The 18,013-nt window shown below is 38.7% G+C and overlaps 1 protein-coding gene across 49 annotated transcripts in view; it reads left to right on the top strand.

Annotated features, from left to right (window-relative positions):
- LOC125450923 (receptor-type tyrosine-protein phosphatase delta) overlaps positions 1-18,013 on the top strand; it is a 2,532,553-nt gene that overhangs the window by 2,303,284 nt on the left and 211,256 nt on the right. For 31 of the 49 annotated variants that reach the window (XM_059644541.1, XM_059644540.1, XM_048527354.2 and 28 more), the window contains 3 exons: positions 14,361-14,546; positions 16,244-16,261; positions 17,784-17,894. In XM_059644541.1, the coding sequence (XP_059500524.1) occupies positions 14,361-14,546; positions 16,244-16,261; positions 17,784-17,894 (315 nt within the window). The remainder of the gene's footprint in view (positions 1-14,360; positions 14,547-16,243; positions 16,262-17,783; positions 17,895-18,013) is intronic. The other 18 variants (XM_048527343.2, XM_048527341.2, XM_048527338.2 and 15 more) reach the window with 1 other exon arrangement.

The following is an 18,013-nucleotide window of genomic DNA, read 5'->3' as shown; positions in this document are numbered from 1 at the left end:
CGGAGCTGGGCCCTCCTGCACATTAGTGGGGTCTTTGCTGGGCCCTGGTGCCTTCCTCTCCTCCGGGGGGGCTGGCCCCGCATTGCCCCTGCCGGCGACCTGGGCGTAGGTGGTCCCCCGCTGTGGGCATGCCCTATAGAGGTGGCCCACTTCCCAGCAAAGGTGACCGCACTTCTATGGGTAGTAGGTGCAAAAAGCAGTAGGGTGCTCAATCTGTTCAATATTTTAAAGGCAGAATTAGATTCTTGATTACCAAGGGGTAAATGATCATTGGGGCTATGTAGGTATGTAGAATTGAAGTTAAAATCAGATCATCTATGATTTTCTTGAATAACTGAGAAGTCTTAAAGAGCTAAGTGGCCTACTGTTCTTCCTTGTTTATGTGTTCATCGACAGACAGCAGAGAGACCAACTGGGCAGATGTCATTGTGAACTGAAGGCAGCAATGTTAATAGGGTCATGTGGGTTTTGCCTTTGTGCACGGCTGTAAAAGAATTGGTTTTGGAAGAAATTCTGGGAGATGATTCGTCTTAATTATGGCTTACTCCAGATATATTTCATTTTTCCATTGTTCTTATTAAAAATATCTATTAGTTGCAAAGATATTATGATCTGGAATATACTGTCTGAAAGGATGAAGAAAGCATCTTCAATAGGAACTTTCAAATGGAATTAGGACATTTGTAGAAAATGTACATTGTTATGGAAAAAGAATAGGTCGTTTTAAAAAGGTACATCATGAACCGAATGGAATCTACTATGTTGTATGATTTCATCGTGGAAGCTTTCCAGCCCCAGTGAATGGCTTTGGAGGCTAGGAAGGAAATGGAATACACCCCGACACAGTGATGGTGTCCCTTTTGAGCTGTGTTTCCCAGAGATGGAGTACGACAAGACACAGACATTCAATTGCTTGATTTAATGTCCCCAATCGAGGGACATTATTCCACATTAAAAGAACTCGTCTGGTGTCAGATAAAGCCCTGCTATGTTTAGAGCCCAGGATCTAGTTGGAGGCAGCTTTCTGGTTCCAGGTGCAAGGTACATCTGGGCCTCTGCGCAGCCACACAAGGCCTATATGACAGCCACTGATATTTCTAGTGGCATGGTCCCATCTCCACACTGAAGGTCCTAACATTTCAAAGATGTTTCGTATTTAAAATACTCGGCAATCTTCAGAGAGTCCTTGCATTTTGAGATGTTCTGATGGTCCCCAATCTGCCTTAGCTGTTCCCAGCTTTCCCAGTGATGTAGGCCATTCAGCACCCCAAACTATCCCTGGCCCTTCCATATCACAGTCTATTCAGCTTTCCTCAATTGGACACCATATATGGAGGTGTCATGTAAGAGGGTGGCTCTGTATTGTTGGCAAACACCAGCTATGCTAGGCCCCAGAAAGGATCCTGATGCTTGTATTGGAATGATTCTGTCTCAGATTTTTGCAGTCATGAGACTCATTCTATTTTATAAAGTTACCATTTTCATGAGGAGCATTGGACCTGCCATTACATTATTGGAAGTATGGGAGTGCTGGGGACATCATAGGGAAGAATAATACGAAACAAGAAGTTTTCTCCTTACTAGCCTGATTCAGAAATATGGGAATATAGCATCAAAAGCAGGCCTCTTAACCCTGCAGCGCCAATTTAAAAATATCATGGCTGATCATCCACTTCACTACCACATTCTGGTTCCAAAGGACATGTATAAATACATTGGTCTTTTGATTTTTTTTGTTGAATCTACATTGTTTAAAGATCTAGCAAACATTTATACAACATAGAATATTTGAAAGTTTGGGATTTTTAGTAATCTTGTTCGTTGTATCTTGAGCCTCTGCGTCATAAGGAATAAGAAAGTGATGTTGATATATTTTTGGAGTTACCTGCTCATGTGCTTCATTCTTTTCTCTCATGAGAGAATGTACTGTATCACACAGAATATCTGATGGACTTGAAATTGGTGGTAACACGCTTGATTGCCATCACGTCCACAATTATCCACTCCCTCCACCATTGATGCTCAGTGGCAGCAACATGTGTTATCTACAAGATGCACTGCAGAGGTTTGCCAGAGATCTTCAGATAGCACTCTCCAAATCTATCCCCACCTCCATCTAGAAGGACCAGGACAACAGGTTCATAAAAACGATACCACCTGCAAGTTCTCCAAGCCACTCACCATCCTGACTTAGAAATATATTGCCATTCACTTACTGTTGCTGGATCAAAATCCTGGAATTCCTTCCATAAGGGCATGTGTGTCAAACTATTGCACCTGGGCTGCAATGGTTCCAGAAGGTGGCCTCCAACCACCTTCTGAAGGGTAGCTACAGATGGGCATTGAATGCTGGCCGGTAATGACACCCATGTACCACGAGTGAATAAAACACTTATGGGGGTTACTTACATGTTCAATGCCTTTCTGGTGACACTGCCCAGGGGGTTCTGCATTCTCATTGTTCCACAACTTTACCAGCTTTTCCACTGCCTTGTACTCTCTTTTACTTGTTACAGTTGACCTGTGTTTGATCAACGTCCAGCTCTGAGCAATTAGGGCGCACATTGACCATGGCAGTTCCGAGGCTGCAGGATTTTGGATCGTGTTCATTTAATTGCTGATAATGGTGTAATTGTCTCAACAAGTGAAGCTCCACTTACAATATGACTAATCACAACTGTTCATCGCATCAGCTTAAACATATCAGCATTTAGTAAAGAGACAGTAACTGTTCTGTAAATGTTACCTGAACAAGTTCCCAACAGTTAAAGCTCATTCCACATGTGAGATAATTGGAATTGTCGGAGGAATTTCTCCCTCAAGAGTTTATGATCAGACTTAATGACTTCTGTAAACACCCTTTTAATTTAAAAATGAAATGTCAATTTGCTGATGCATTTTGTTTTCATTTATGCTCAAAAGTAATCCTGGTTTCTCTCAAGAATGGAAATTAAGTTCCTGCCTCAGGTACATTGTACAACAGTGTGAGAGACAGAATCCTGCTGTCCTGTCCTCGGGTGGTCCAGGCCACAAGAGACCTGTTCCTTCCACAAGCTGCCCTCACCAACAATTCAAACTAATGATTGGAAAAAATGGTCACTCAGTACTTTGCTTTTTGAATATTCCAAACTTAAACTGTCTCTTGCCCATGACAAGGGTATTGTGCAAAGTGGGAGAGACTGCAGGTATATGGGAAGGATCTGATGTGAAGGGACTTTAATTAGCTGATCGGGAAATGTCTTAAGTGTCTTTTAAGTTCTAGTGCTCATAAATTCTGCCAGACGATTTTGAGGGTATTCTCGGGGAGCCACCAGGCATGTCCTTTTCCTGCAGACCCTCAAGGATATTATTTGTCGACCACTGCCTGAGATACATATAGCCAAAGATGTTTTTTTGCAACTAGACCCACCCCTTTGCCTGTCCCCAGTGTTAATGAACCTCAGCATATTGTGACACTTGTTCTTGCACACTGAGAGTCTATGCACAGTTTGCGAGATAGAGACAGACTGTGCCAGCCTGTCATAGTATGATATTGCCCTCCTCCTTTTGATAAGGCCCTGAAGTACTGTCCTCATTCATACATTTCAGACTAATTCTAATGGTTCATGTTTAAGGCAGTTATCACTTGCAAACACGAGATTGCCTTTAGAAGTCCCATCTTAAACTTTTGAAAAGTTTACAGGTGATATGAAATGCTAAAGGATTGGGTCATTCATGCTCCCCAAGAGTTTGGTTGTCTGTTTAATCACACTTGGGACATTGCAACTTTGTGAAGATTGGAGTTGGGCAGTTTACCTGAGAGTCTTTGTTTTTTAAAAGAATGCAATTGCCGGTAGAGAGAATTTCAGCTGTTTATGAAATCCAGTTGGGAAAAGAAAAATTCAAAAAAACATTCTCCAGCCAAGTTGTAAATTGATAGTAACACAGTTTAGGCTATGATATTCATGGGCGGGTTTATTGCGTGAATGCAAAATTGCTAGATATCTACCGAGGTGAAAATTTGAATTTGGAAAATTGGCTTCCTATAATTCTTGCATGTTGGGAAATATTTATAGGGAAATAATTCTGGAATGTGGTAGCAATCAGTGAAAAACGTTTTCCTTTTATATCTTCATAACATTCAGAGCAGATGAAATTTATCAAATGGAAAATGTCACTTTGACTCAGTTGGCAGAATTGCTATACCTTTGTCAAAGTTAGTGCCTTCAGGCCCACTCCACTCAGCAGGTAAGGGGTAATCAATAGCACACATTTAATTCTTCAGTCTTAGCACCGAGTGTAATATTGAAATGGTAAATTGTGAAACACAACTTCTTTCAAATGATAAATTTGAGTCAGAGTCCTGTCTACTTGTTGAGATAGATCCTCAAAAGTTGCGAAGGATTGAGATCAGGTGTAGCTTGCTGATAGGGTTGATCAAATGGAGTCGGAAGGCTTTCTGAACGAACGTAATTGCATTCTTCAGAACTCCCTCCTGTCAAGGATAGTGGAAACTGAGTTTTTGAATAATTTGAAAAGTCATTGGGTAGACATTTGAGGCAAACAAACTTGAATTAATCGGACTACTGGGTGGGAAGTGAGAAAGGGACTGAATAAATTGCTGTGCTGATAGACTTGATAAGCCTAATGACCCTTCTCTAACATTATGATATTGTAAAGGGAAATGCAAACAAATTAGTTTATATACTGCAGCGACCAAGTTTCACTATTCCGATTTGTTGTGTATAGAAATTACCACAAAGGATGTTATTTTCTGATGAAGTTTTTGGTCTTTTGATGATGCAGTTAAAATCTTGGTTTTAAACGGTAATTTTATTAGACCACACTGTTCCCTAAATCGTGACTTGCAGAATGAGTATAATGTCATCAATCTTATTCCAAATTCTAGGATTTAAGTTATAAAGACAATTTGAATAAATGAAGCATATGTTCCACTGAGTTTGAAAGGTTGAAGAGTGATCAAATCAAATTTATTTAAAATAATGAAGGAATTTGCTAGCACATAGGCAGAGAAAAAAATTTCTTTGGTGCTGGAATTAACATAACACAACACGGAATTTAGGAACAGGATTAGGCCCCGTGCCCTACCAGGATTAGGCCCCTTTAATAAAATCACGGCATCTTCGATAGTGACATTAAACCCACTTTAGTTCTGTTACCCATAATGTTCGACAGATCCTTGTAAATCAAAAATTCATCTCCCCTGCTGTCTGGGTTAGAGAATTCCCAACATTAACAACTGTGAGAGAAGAAATTGTTCCTCATCTCCTTCTTAAATGGAAGACTCATTATGCTGAAGTTGTGCCTCCTAGTTTTAGAGTTCCCTGTGATGGCAACCATCCTGTCAGCATCCACGTGATTAAACCACCTCAGAATCTTCTATGATTCAACAAAGAACTGTGGATGCTGGACGTTTGAACCTGAAACAGAAATTGCTGGAGAAACTTGGCAGTTCTGGCAACATCTGTAGAAAGAAAGCAGACTTACTGTTTTGAGTCTGGTGGCTCTTGATCAGAATTTTCTGTTACAAGACGAATGGCTCACATTCTTCTCAACTCCAGTTGGTATAGGCCCAAACCTTTCCAGCATTCCATTGTTGTGAACCTTTATCTGATCTACTTCCAATGCAAGCATATACCTCAAGGATATCCTGAAGACATTGGATCCCTTGTATTGTGGCAATCTGTAGTCTCTCTGCATTTAGATAACTTGCCTTTCTATTGTTGAGCTCAAAATAAACAACTTCATATTTTCCCACAATATACCCCCTTTTGCAAATTCTTCTCACCTCGGTGAAAGGGTATAATCTTAAAACTGGAGCAAAGTCAAACAGTTAGAAATTTTGTCATAAGAGGAATAGAAATATGGAGATAGCTGTGGTGGTTATAAATATTCAATGTTGAGTTCAGTTAATTGTGGTTCCCCAGAGGTATGAAGACATGTGGAAAAAGATGGTTACATGGAGTTGAAAAACAAATTAACTACGATTTAATTGAGCAAATATCACTAAATAATAGCAAGCCTGGCTGCAACTCCAATGGAAAAGCTATTGCAAAAGCCAACCAACATCTTTTAAAAGTTTTTAAGAAAACCTATATGTCAGAAGGCAAACAGATCAGTGAATTGGCACTCCCTGTGATGACATTCCCCATATGAAATAAATACGATGATTAAACTTGCTCAAAACTATTTTTATATTCTGCACAATACAGATTTTCTCACCTATGAGAAATCCTGTGTAGTTTTCAGTTTAAAAAATCCAAAAATTATTATTTAATATTTATTTATGTATCGATATTGCATGATTTTTATGTATCATGCTGTATTTGTAGGAAAAGCTGTACTTAATGGTGTGGGCGAGTAATCATCTTGCCCCAGTTTCACAAAAGTAATCGAGGGCAATCTTAACTTCCTCCCACCATCCCCGAACAAATCTTTCACAAAATTATTTGCAGTTATTTTTGTCACTCCAGTTGCTTCCTTGCTCACCTTACTGTACGTTCCTGCAATTAAAGTCTAGAAAACATTACATTGTGCCCACGATTTCCTGAGTTGTGAAAATAGTCTTCCTGTCAGCAGCATGCCTTTCTAAGACCTTTATAAAGTCTGGTGCTGTATGTACAAATTGTGATTCATTCTGGATTGGAATGGTTACAACTTTTCAAACTACTTTTTCTCTGAATGTATTACTAGGGCCTGGAATTTATAAAACACTCCAGGGTACCTGTATTTTATAATACGGGTTATGAGTGACATGATATTCCACCAAAAGTGCACTGGCATTGAATACTGTTCTACCAGTCTGCTTGATTGCTATCTTGTATTTAAATTCCTAACCTGCCCTTTCTTGTATAGTGACGTTCAGTGAACAGCGCACAAATGATTGTTTTTATCAAGCAAGCCTGTGAGGCCTGAGCACTTTTTATGAGAAATCATTTTATTATGTTGACAGATACATGGTGAGCACGCTGTTCCTTCAAATCTAGACCGTGCAAGCTGTGGGTAAAAAGACTTGTTTCATCGTCAGCAAAAGGTTCTTTCACAATACAAGATTTGTGTTCTTTTAGATTAGTTCCTGGTGAGCCAAGCTAAAAGCAGATGTAGCTTTTTGTAGGAAAAATAAAATTAGGAATAGCAACCAAAGGTAATATGATGCTAGAACTGAAACTTTTCACACACACAGTAAAAGGCTATTCTGAGGAAACAGAGGAAGCTTTATTCTGTTTTGTCGTGTACTTAAGGGTATGATGAGCAACTAAAAGTGAAAAACCTGTTCAATTTCCCTCCTGTTGGATATCTGACATTCAGAAGCAGAAACCTGTTTTTGCAAGGGAAAATAAATATGCAGGTTTGTTTGAAGAAGATAATTTCGTCATTTGTTTCACACGGCTCTGTGAACTTTTCAGTTTTATGGCATATAAATGCTTGGGTGATATAATTGCCTCATAACTCACTTTCACCATATGCTATTGTATTTGCATATTCTGTAGCAAATATGCTTAATCCTACCAACTAACCGAATTACATTGTAATTGATGCTTATTTAAATTGGAGCTTTATTTTTCATATTGTAATATGTAGTATTTTTATCCTTCAATGTTTTGAGAAATGGTGGCTGAGTTCTGGTATGACTTATATACGGACTGGTCTTTTTTTTACCCTGACTCCAGTAAATGCATCTCTACGATATCAATTTCGTATTTCCACTTCTTGATGGTGCGATTGATTGAAATTCAAGACACTAATAGAGTTAGAGCAGACTGTAGCTTTTTCCACATGGACCTTGATTCTCATAGAAACATGGGAATTAAAATGCCTGGCGCACTTGTGGTATTTACCACGAAAGCAAGACATGTAATTCAGTTTATGTTTGAGCTAGAAGCTTACAGAAGAGGTGAATGTCAATCAGAATGAGAACATAATAACAGATTCTGATAATGTTTCCTTCACTGTGATGTGTTCTTTTGCTGCCTCACTATAAGAAGTCTTCTATCTTGCTAATCTTTGGTCTCTGTGCACCATTCATGCATTCTTTCCCTAAATGAGAGTGAAAACATATCGACAGAGAGATAATGGTACAAAGTTATTCAGGAGTTGTATTTGGATTGAAGAGAAAATACTTCAGGCCATATCTGTCATTTCAATAGATGTTTGTTCCTTGACAGTGCAGTAGGAAAGTGGGAGAAAATAAAGTAAGCTCTATCTTTGGTGACTCAAAGAACTGCTGCAACTTAAGAAGCAAATTCAGCCAAAAAGCAGAAGATTTATTTTTTCCAGACAAAATCTCAAATATTGGCCAACATAGATATTTTAAGAATGTTTAAGTTCTTGAAATTATTTTTCAGGATTCAGGAAGGGCTAGGATATCCATCCTTCCTCAATTTTTCTTACCCCACATTTATCAAACCCAAAATTGCCTGTTTCTCTGCCCCTTTAAAAGTTCTTTTTATCACAGAAAGTGATTCAGTTTGTTATTTTCCCTGTGAAATACAGTTGGAGTAGGGTAGAGTGAATCCTGTTCATTGCCTGGCTTTGTTACATCTGACATGTTCAACACTGATTCGCAGTAGTTCAAATGGAAAATATTTCATATTCCTGGCAGACGCTTGTCACCTCAAGGGCAGAGAATGCACCAAGGAATACCTGCAAACGTAGCTTTCAAAATGATAGTCACTGAATAGTCATCATTGCCTTCAGGTTGCATCGCTTCGATAGACTTTTGTCAATAGCAAAGAGGAAGTCTTCACATTATCAGTAGTACTCTGCAACAGAAAGCTGCTGAGTTCTGAGCAAACAACTATATGAAGGACCCAAATACTTACTGGTCCCATGAGATGCTGTCAGTATCCACTTTCCGAGCCATGCTAATTGTTTTTCTGAACAGCTCTGAATGTTCAATGGAAGAGGCAATAGCTCAGGGGTTGACTGTATGGTATGTACAAAGCAGTAGGTTCTTTACATTTACTGTTCTAAATGGAAAACCTGAGATTAATAGTTTTTTTTCCGCTAGCCAAGGTTGTTAAGGATTATGCAGTCAATGTGTTCGTAGAATTAGGATCTCATTTAATGAATAAGAAAGTCTGAATGGCTGTTCCTGTTTCTCTGTATTTAGGATACTTGTTAAGTGTAAATCAGCTGATTGGTTTTACTTTATTTATTCTTTCATGAAATGTGAATACCATTGGCAAGGCCAGCAATGGTTACACATCCCTAATTACTTTTGCACTATGTGGCTTGCTTAACCATTTCAAAAGGCAGTTAAGAATCAAGCAGACTGCTGTTTGTGTGAAGTTACATGTAGGAGAGACCAGTTAAAGATGGCAAATTTAGTTCCTGAAGGATATTCACAAACCAGATGGGTTTTTCAATGATAGATAATGATTACATGGTCACCATTAGTCCAGCATTTTTATCTGCAGATTTTTATTGAATTCAGTTATCCCCATCTCATGTGGTGGGATTCAATCTCATATCATCAGAATATTAGCCCAGACTTCTAGATTACTGAATTACAAAAACAGTGACTAGTGATGGACATTTGTAGCACTTAGGCATCAAGCCTTGTGTTGTCCCTTCCCTGATGTTCTCTCTTATTAAATCTCGAAGAGGTGTCATTCAAAGACAGTGGGGAGCAAGAGATGTTTTTGACACTTCCTCTTTCCAGTGCAGAGCAGAGACAAACCCTGGACACTAACTTGCTCACCTATTCTGTACTAAAACTGAGGCAGACTTACTTGCACAACATTGTGATTGAAATGTGCAATTTCATGTTCCACGTGATTCATTGTCGTACGATCAGCCATTACCCAGTTGAATGGTTTTAGGACCTTAAAGCCTGAATGGCCAACTCCTGCCCAAACATTCTCATATCATGTTATTTATTTCCTATGAATACGTTAAAGCATCAAGCATTGAAGACTTCATAGTACAACCTAGTGAATTGAATGGACTCTTGTCGAAACTGCTGCTGCTTCTACAGAATATATTTGTGCTGGGTTTAGCCAGGATAATTGTATGGAAATGATGAAATTTCCATGGGCTGAACTTTTTGATCTATTGACAATGATTTTTGAAAAGACATCCATTAAGATGTCAGTACTTTAGTATTAAAAAAACTGAGAGTCTCTTGACTTTTTAATTATCCTTTCATTAATGCAAATTTATGTTGAAGATATGTTTTGAAAGATACTTCCTTGCCAGGCAAGGCAGTTGAAGAGCCTCATTTCTGTTTTTCTCTTTACACTGTGATATTGTCAAGATTTATATGCATTATCAAATTATCATCTGTCTGTGTCAATAGAAAATTTGTGTACTATACCAAATTTGAAACGCATTTTGTGGAAAATTTGTCAAAAGCGCTTTCTATACTTAAAAATTTAGATATGGCACACTGTTACAGGTATCTTCTGTGCTATATCTGTGTAGATTTAAGTATCACATCCCAATTTTATGGTGAAGTATGTCATCTTGTAATTATGAAATCTGGCCACAAAATCCTGTGATTCACCTCAAATGATTTTTCTGAAAATGGATTTGAAATTTTTCATGTCTTTAGTCAAGGTTTAACCAGAATTTAACAGCTAATTTCAGATCATTCATTTGCTGAAATTTATCAGGAACATTGTGTTTTGTGTCTTTTAGTATCTTCATTCTTACTTTTACTTCAAGATTTCAAAGGCTACCAAAAACCTAGTACCAAAAATAATGGTCGGACTTAGGTTGTATTACGGAGGAAAATTGGAGCATTGGTGACCTAAGAGCTTTCAGTATCAAGTGATTGATTGGTTGATTGATTTTGTTATCACATATACCTAAGTACAGTGAAAAGCTTTGTTTGCATGCAGAATGGGCAGATCGCAGTAAGGAAGATCATACAAATCATAGGGTGAAATAAAAATTAGGACAGTGTAAGGCATATTGGTTATATAAGGCATATGCACTAGGCAAGATCATCATTATTTGAAATTCCAGAGTCCATTCATCAGTCTAATAACAGCAGGGTAGAACCTGCAGGTGTGTGTGTTCAGACTTATGCCTGACAGAAGAAGTTGGAAGAGAGCATTACTGGACTAAGATATGTCTTTAATGATGGCAGCCTTTCTGTGGCAACAAGACATGGAGTGCATGAATGGGAGGTTGTCTTCTGTGATGGTCTGGGCTGTGCACACCAGCTTCTGTAATTTCTGACAGTCCTGGACAGAACAGTTGCCATAGCAGGCCATTAAGGACCCAGACAGTGTGCTTTTTATGGTGCATCTATAAGAGTTGGCTGGGGTCCTTAAATTTCCCGAGCTGTCTGAGGAACATGAGACTTTGTTGTGCCTTCTTGACCATCACATCTACATGGGAAGTTTTGGAGGGTTGTCAGTTATAGTCACTCCTAGGAACTTAATGGTCTCAACCCTGTCAACCTCTGCTTTGTTGATGTGGGTGGTGGGGGGCGCGGGGTGTGGGGGGGGGGGGCGTGTTCTCTTCCTTTCTTTCTGAAGTCATTGTTCAGTTTTTTTAGTTTTTCCAACATATGCTGACATGAATAGGAAACATTTGGAGGGATATGGGCCAAATGCAGGCAGGTGGGATGACTGTAGTTCTGTAGTTTGGGAACATGGTCGGTATTGGCTAGTTGGCCCGAAGGGTCTGTTTCCATACTCTGTATGCATGCGTAGAAAGACAAAAAACAGTGAGCATTTTAAGTCTGTTATGACTCTTCTTTAGAGTCTCTTAAATTCATTTTATTTTCTCAATGGTGCTTTTTCTCAGGCTGGTTAAAACAAAAAGCATATGATGCCCTACTGCCTGCTTGTGTGTGTCAGTGTGTAAAATTTAAGGATTTATTAAAAGACAAAGAGAATCTGTGAAGTAGAAGTAAGGCTGAAATTAAGTCGCCCTTATTTTAAGAAAAGACTTTTGTAAACAATTAACCCATTCAGCATGAAAAATTGGTCTATACATGTGTAAATATTACAGTGAAAGAAAGTGGATCTTTGCAGTTTTATCATTGCATAAAACTACATGAGTGGAGCTGAGTACCGGGTCACATGAATGCTTCTAACCAAGTCTTATGTGACACAAGTTTAAATCTCATCATTTTTCTCCAAGGTCAGCCCTTCAGGATTTCAAAATGTAAGTAATTAAAGTACTTAGAACAAAGACACAAGGACTGTACTACCCCACTTTGAAATATTCTTCATCATAACTGAGAGAAAAAAAATTTGTGCTTGTATGTATTGGCTAGAATGATGGGACTCTTCTATTGTTTAAATACAATGCGTTTTTTTTCTTTTGAAGTCTAGTGATCTTGAGATTTGAAAATGTATCAGGTTACAATGCTTGTCTTCAAGATGGTAGCTTTGGGTTCACTGGAAAAGAACTGCAGCACATCCAAGAATAGATATTGCATAGGCAATCTAACTGTGGCTGCACACAATTTGATAAAGTACAGGGATTGAGAGAAGTGATAGACAGTAGACAATAGGTGCTGGAGTGGGCCATTCGGCCCTTTGAGCCAGCACCACCGTTCATTATGATCATGGTTGATCATCCACAATCAGTGTCCTGTCCCTGCCTTATCCCCATCACCCTTGATTCCACTATCTTTAAGAGCTCTATCCATCCCTTTCTTGAAAGTATCCAGAGAGTCGGCCTTCACTGCCTTCTGGGGCAGAGCATTCCATATATCCACCACTCTCTGGGTGAAGAAGTTTTTCCTCAACTCTGTTCTAAATGGCCTACCCCTTATTTTTAAACTGTGACATCTGGTTTTGCACTCACCCATCAGCAGAAACATGCTTCCTGCCTTCAGAGTGTCCAATCCCTTAATAATCTTATACGTCTCAATCAGATCCCCTCTCATCCTTCTAAACTCAAGTGTATACAAGCCCAGTCGCTCCAATCTTTCAACATACTATAGTCCCGCCATTCCGGGAATTGACCTCGTGAACCTACACTGCACTCCCTAAATAGCAAGAATGTCCTTCCTAAAATTTGGAGACCAAAACTGCACACAATACTCCAGGTGTGGTCTCACCAGGGCCCTGTACAGCTGCAGAAGGACCTTTTTGCTCCTATATGCAATTTGTCTTGTTATGAAGGCCAGTATGCCATTAGCTTTCTTCACTGCCTGCTGTACCTGCATGCTTGCTTTCATTGACTGATGTACAAGAACACCTAGATCTCATTTTACTTCCCCTTTACCTAACTTGACTCCATTTAGATAGTAATCTGCCTTCCTGTTCTTGCCACTAAAGGGGATAACCACACATTTATCCACATTAAACTGCATCTGCCATGCATCCATCCACTCACCTAGCTTGTCCAAGTCACCCTGTATTCTCATAACATCCTCCTCACGTTTCACACTGCCACCCAGCTTTGTGTCATCAGCAAATTTGCTAATATTACTTTTAATGCCTTCGTCTATATCATTAGTTGCTAATATTACTTTTAATGCCTTCGTCTATATAATTAATTGCTAATATTACTTTTAATGCCTTCGTCTATATCATTAATATGATGTTGATATCAGATGTCAACATGTGGAATTTCTTTTAAGTTGACATCCCAAACACTGAGGACCAAAGATCGGTCCTCAGGGGCTTCGCCAACAATGGTACAGGAAGTGAAAACTGACTGAGCTCCAGTGATGTCCTTCAATAATTGTATCAAAAGAACAAAATGAGGTGGGGACAGAAATGCAGGCATGCCTTTTGTACAGTGTAGTTTTCCAAGTATGAAGATTATAGACAGTATAAGGAGGGATTAGCCATCATGCTCACAAAGAAGGACAGGAGTATATTAACAGAGAATTTGGGAGATGGCAAGAAAAAAAATAAAACAAGTGAAACTCATTCGATTTCAATTGTTTAAGTGCTGAAACTCTAAGCTGCATCATTCTGAGCAGTGTAATGTTTTCTTCCATTACAATATGTTCAGCCGTATTGAAGTACAAAGCTTTTTAATTGTTTGTTTTTCTATGCACAGTACCAGGTTGTGTAATCTATTGCGGTCACACTCCTTAATACAGGACTTCAACTCTATTTGGAAAACATTTACTTGTCCCAGCACACTTACAGCAGATTTGCTGTCTTTACATAGATGCTCAAATTTTCATTCCTGCAGCATGTTAAAGGACTTTTCAGTGATCCTTATCAAAGACTAGGGATGGCTTGCCTGTTTATGATCAGCCCATCACCCATGTACTTCGTACGTGGAATATTCTCTGTGCCGTATATAAAGTGATAGTATTAAAATCTAAGTTGGATTTGTGGTCCTACACAAACCACAGTGCACTGACAGTTTGTTTTGTACATGATACCAATCATTAATTGGGCATGGGTGTCTTTCTCTTACTGTCCTTTCAGAGGATCAGCTTCCTGTGGGTTATCCCACCATAGACATGGGCCCTCAGTTGAAGGTGGTAGAACGAACACGCACAGCCACCATGTTGTGCGCAGCTAGCGGTAACCCCGATCCCGAAATTACTTGGTTCAAAGACTTCTTACCTGTTGATACAAGCACTAATGGACGCATCAAACAGCTACGGTCAGGTAGGGTCTTGTTACTGTTATCACGTGGTAGATTTGTTTTCTAGGTAATATTTTTTGATTCCTATCCTCTATGTGTACTTTGGTGTGTTGTTCATGTCTGTGATGTTGTCATAGCCTGTTCCAGTGTCTCTGTGTGCAGCTTCTGTTAATTCCATATTGCTCACTGCTGTGACTGTATTTTTGATGATTTTTTTAACTGCTTTTAGCAGTACTTAACAGATCCATTTTCTCTTTTAATTTATTTTTTCCTTTTTTTACTGATTAAGTTCAAAACATTGGGCTTCATTCAGAAGTGCAAGGAGAACCAAATGGTTTTAAAATATTTAAAACCAATCTTTAAACTTAAAAAGCCTAAAACCGAGGGGGATAAAAACTGTATTTTGTTCTGTCTTCTCTACATTTTTAACCTAACCAAGAATAGACAGTTGTTTTGTTCCCTCTCTCTTTGACAAAGTGTACTGTACTTTTTTTCCTTACATTACAATACAATAAGATCTTTGGAGACTGACTAAAGTTGATTTTGTTTTTGCTCCTAAAGCATTTTTCTATTTAGCCACAGTAGTGTGAATGCAGTAAAGCCTTCCAGACTAAATATCAGGATCTACAGAAGCCTGCTTTTCATGTAGACTCTAGCTTTTTCTGCTATCTTTGACCATGGCCTCCCTTAAAATGCCTTTAATATTCTTTATTCACCTTCCCTAATTTCTTCTTTTGCTATAGCTGGTAGTTGAGCTTTATCTGATCCTAAATTTATTTAGTGACGTGCTAAACATTTCTAGTGCCCACTGGTAGTCTGTAAGAACCTGTTTGCATTCAGAATAGTAACTATATTTTTCTATACTGAGATGTTTGATCACCTGTGTTAGCAGGATTCTCAGCTTTGACCTGTCCTGTGATGTTTAAGTCGTCTTGTTAACTGCCTCTTTGCTTGTTGTCAGCAGAATTGTGTAAATTAACCTGTTAATGTGAATTTAAGATTAATTTTCACCTGTCAAATAGATGATATAGTTTTAAAGCTTTAATTCTGAAAATTTGTGCCAAATTATAAGGAATATAATAATATTTTTATGCTGTCTTTCTTCTTTCCGTGTTAAATCTCCAGAATCCTTTGGTAAGTGCTTAGTTCTGAAGCGCACTTCACCCCCACTAATTCCATGTTCAGATTAAAATGCATGGCATGCATTTTACTAACAGTTAGTGTAGTCACTGGATCTCTCCGTAGTGGCACACACTTCCACAAAAAAAGTGCTATCAACAGTAAGATACACCTGTCTAAAGACTTGATACACAAACTTCACTTTAGATATAGTTGAGTAGATGCCGTAAACCAACCTAAATTGTAGTAGTTATATCCACCAAGCCTACAGTGTTTCCGATATTTGCTTAAACAGTTTTAAATACGGTAAAGGTTTTAGGCTATCAAACACTTGAGACCAATCTCCTAAGACTTCACAGTCAATTTCTGCTCTGGCAGAGGCAATGTCGCCAACAGTGGACATTGCCCTTATGGTACAACTTGCTTTACTAACCTAATACTATCTAATATAATCCTGTTTACCAATACAGTAATTCAGCTTCTTTCTAGACCTTTATTCTGTAAATCTAATTTGATTTTATCTTCCAAAGCCCTAGCCTCCTTCTTCTCGTACTAATGCTTCTTCTTTCTAATCTTATTTGCATTCATATTATCCACCCAGGTGGTACACCAATACGAGGTAAGAGTGCTGAACTAACGTTCACAGAATTGATCCTCCTCATTTCTTCTGTCCTTTCATATCTCTCATGTTTGTCATGTAAAAATGTCCATTCTTTCCTGTTTTGCTTTGTCCAGTTTGTTTTCTGTTCATTGATGTTCCTGTTGTGTCTGCTACTCTTTTAATTTTGGATGTATAAAGGATTTTGTTTCTGATATGCTTTGATACTGCATATCATTGTCCTTTGTCCATATCCAGTCACAGCGTATCATTTGTCCCTCTTTTTATATGACTAGAAACTCAGGTTAAATTCCCTCCACCCCCAACCCCCACCTTCCCTTTCTCAACGTGACCTGCATAGCTGTTCTTGATCTTGACCACAAGGTCGGTGGAGCACCTGCAAAAAGATGCAGAAAAACTTGAATAATTATTTTTTTCGTCAGCTTTTTACCCTTCCCCCAAGGACCAAGTTTTGTCATTTTTCTTCACTTTTTCTTTTTCCCTTCTTCAAACCAGCACTTTTCAAACTTTCCTTATCCAGTTACACTTTTTTTTCTCTTCCAAAACTTTTTCACGGATTTGCGCATTTCGAGTTTTTCAAGCGACTCTCCTTCTTCAAGACTCGCAGGCCGGAAGCACCCAGTGAACGTTTTGAGGCGTTGGTGAAGATGGTACCTCTACTTTTTTTTCCTCCTTTTTAACACATTGTGCAAACACAGATAATAATTTTGGATATTTTTTTCTTGCATTTTGTGGGCAGACACTAAAATACTAATCCCACTTGTGGATTTTTTCGTGTCTTGGGGGCCCTTATGTGTCCCGCGGCAGAGGTTGGTTGTTCTTTCCAATTGGCTTGGTCCACCATTTTACAATGAGTCAAAGTGTGAATTTTTTCTTTACTGATCCAATTTACTCTTATGTATTTTTATTTTTCAGCAAAAAGGTCTGAAAGATTGTAAGTTGCACAATAATTGTTTATGTCCTACAAGGTTGCATGTATAGCAAAAGTTACTTTTTAAGAGGTCTTTTGAGAAGTATTTTGAGAGATTATGACTAACTAACCAAAATTCTTTTTTTTTTCATTTTGCGCAGCTTTTTGTGTTTTTGCTGCACCTTTTTGACTGAAGAAAATGTTTCTTGAGAATGTGTCTGCCTTTTTCGACATCTCCGACTCTTTGTGGTTACTTTTTAATGTTAACTCTTTCATTTTACCCAAAGGCCATGCTCCTTTGAAGCAACCTCGCCCATCCTTTGACCAGTGAATTTCCCAGGGCAGGATTTCGTTGTGAAATAAATAAAATAAATAATAGATCTCTCTCGCTGGCTTCAATGGTGTGAAATCCGTCTTTCACTAACTTACCCATCACATCCACTCTGTCTGTTCACCCTAGCAAAGCAATGACTCGACGCTGAATGGAGCTTCGCAGACCAGTCCTTTCATGATGTTGAAAGGATTTGGGAAAAAATAATGAATTTATGAACTAAAATGATGAGACATTCTCTAACTGTTTGCTGCGCACTTTCTTTTTTCTCTCCCATACAGGTGCCCTCCAAATAGAGAACAGTGAGGAATCTGACCAAGGAAAATATGAGTGTGTGGCAACCAACAGTGCTGGTACACGTTATTCTGCTCCTGCCAATCTATATGTGAGAGGTAGGAGAAACAAAACCGTGGCATCCACTATTCAGAAAGACTCAGGGCATTAGGAGCATACCTAAATGTAAACAGTTACTGGTCTAGGGAACAGAAGGATCTACTCTAGCTGGCTTATT

The sequence above is a fragment of the Stegostoma tigrinum genome, chromosome 3 (assembly GCF_030684315.1).
Source record: "Stegostoma tigrinum isolate sSteTig4 chromosome 3, sSteTig4.hap1, whole genome shotgun sequence".
Lineage (NCBI taxonomy): Eukaryota > Metazoa > Chordata > Chondrichthyes > Orectolobiformes > Stegostomatidae > Stegostoma > Stegostoma tigrinum.
Note: the sequence above shows the minus strand (reverse complement) of the source record. Positions and strands in the feature narration are given on the sequence as shown.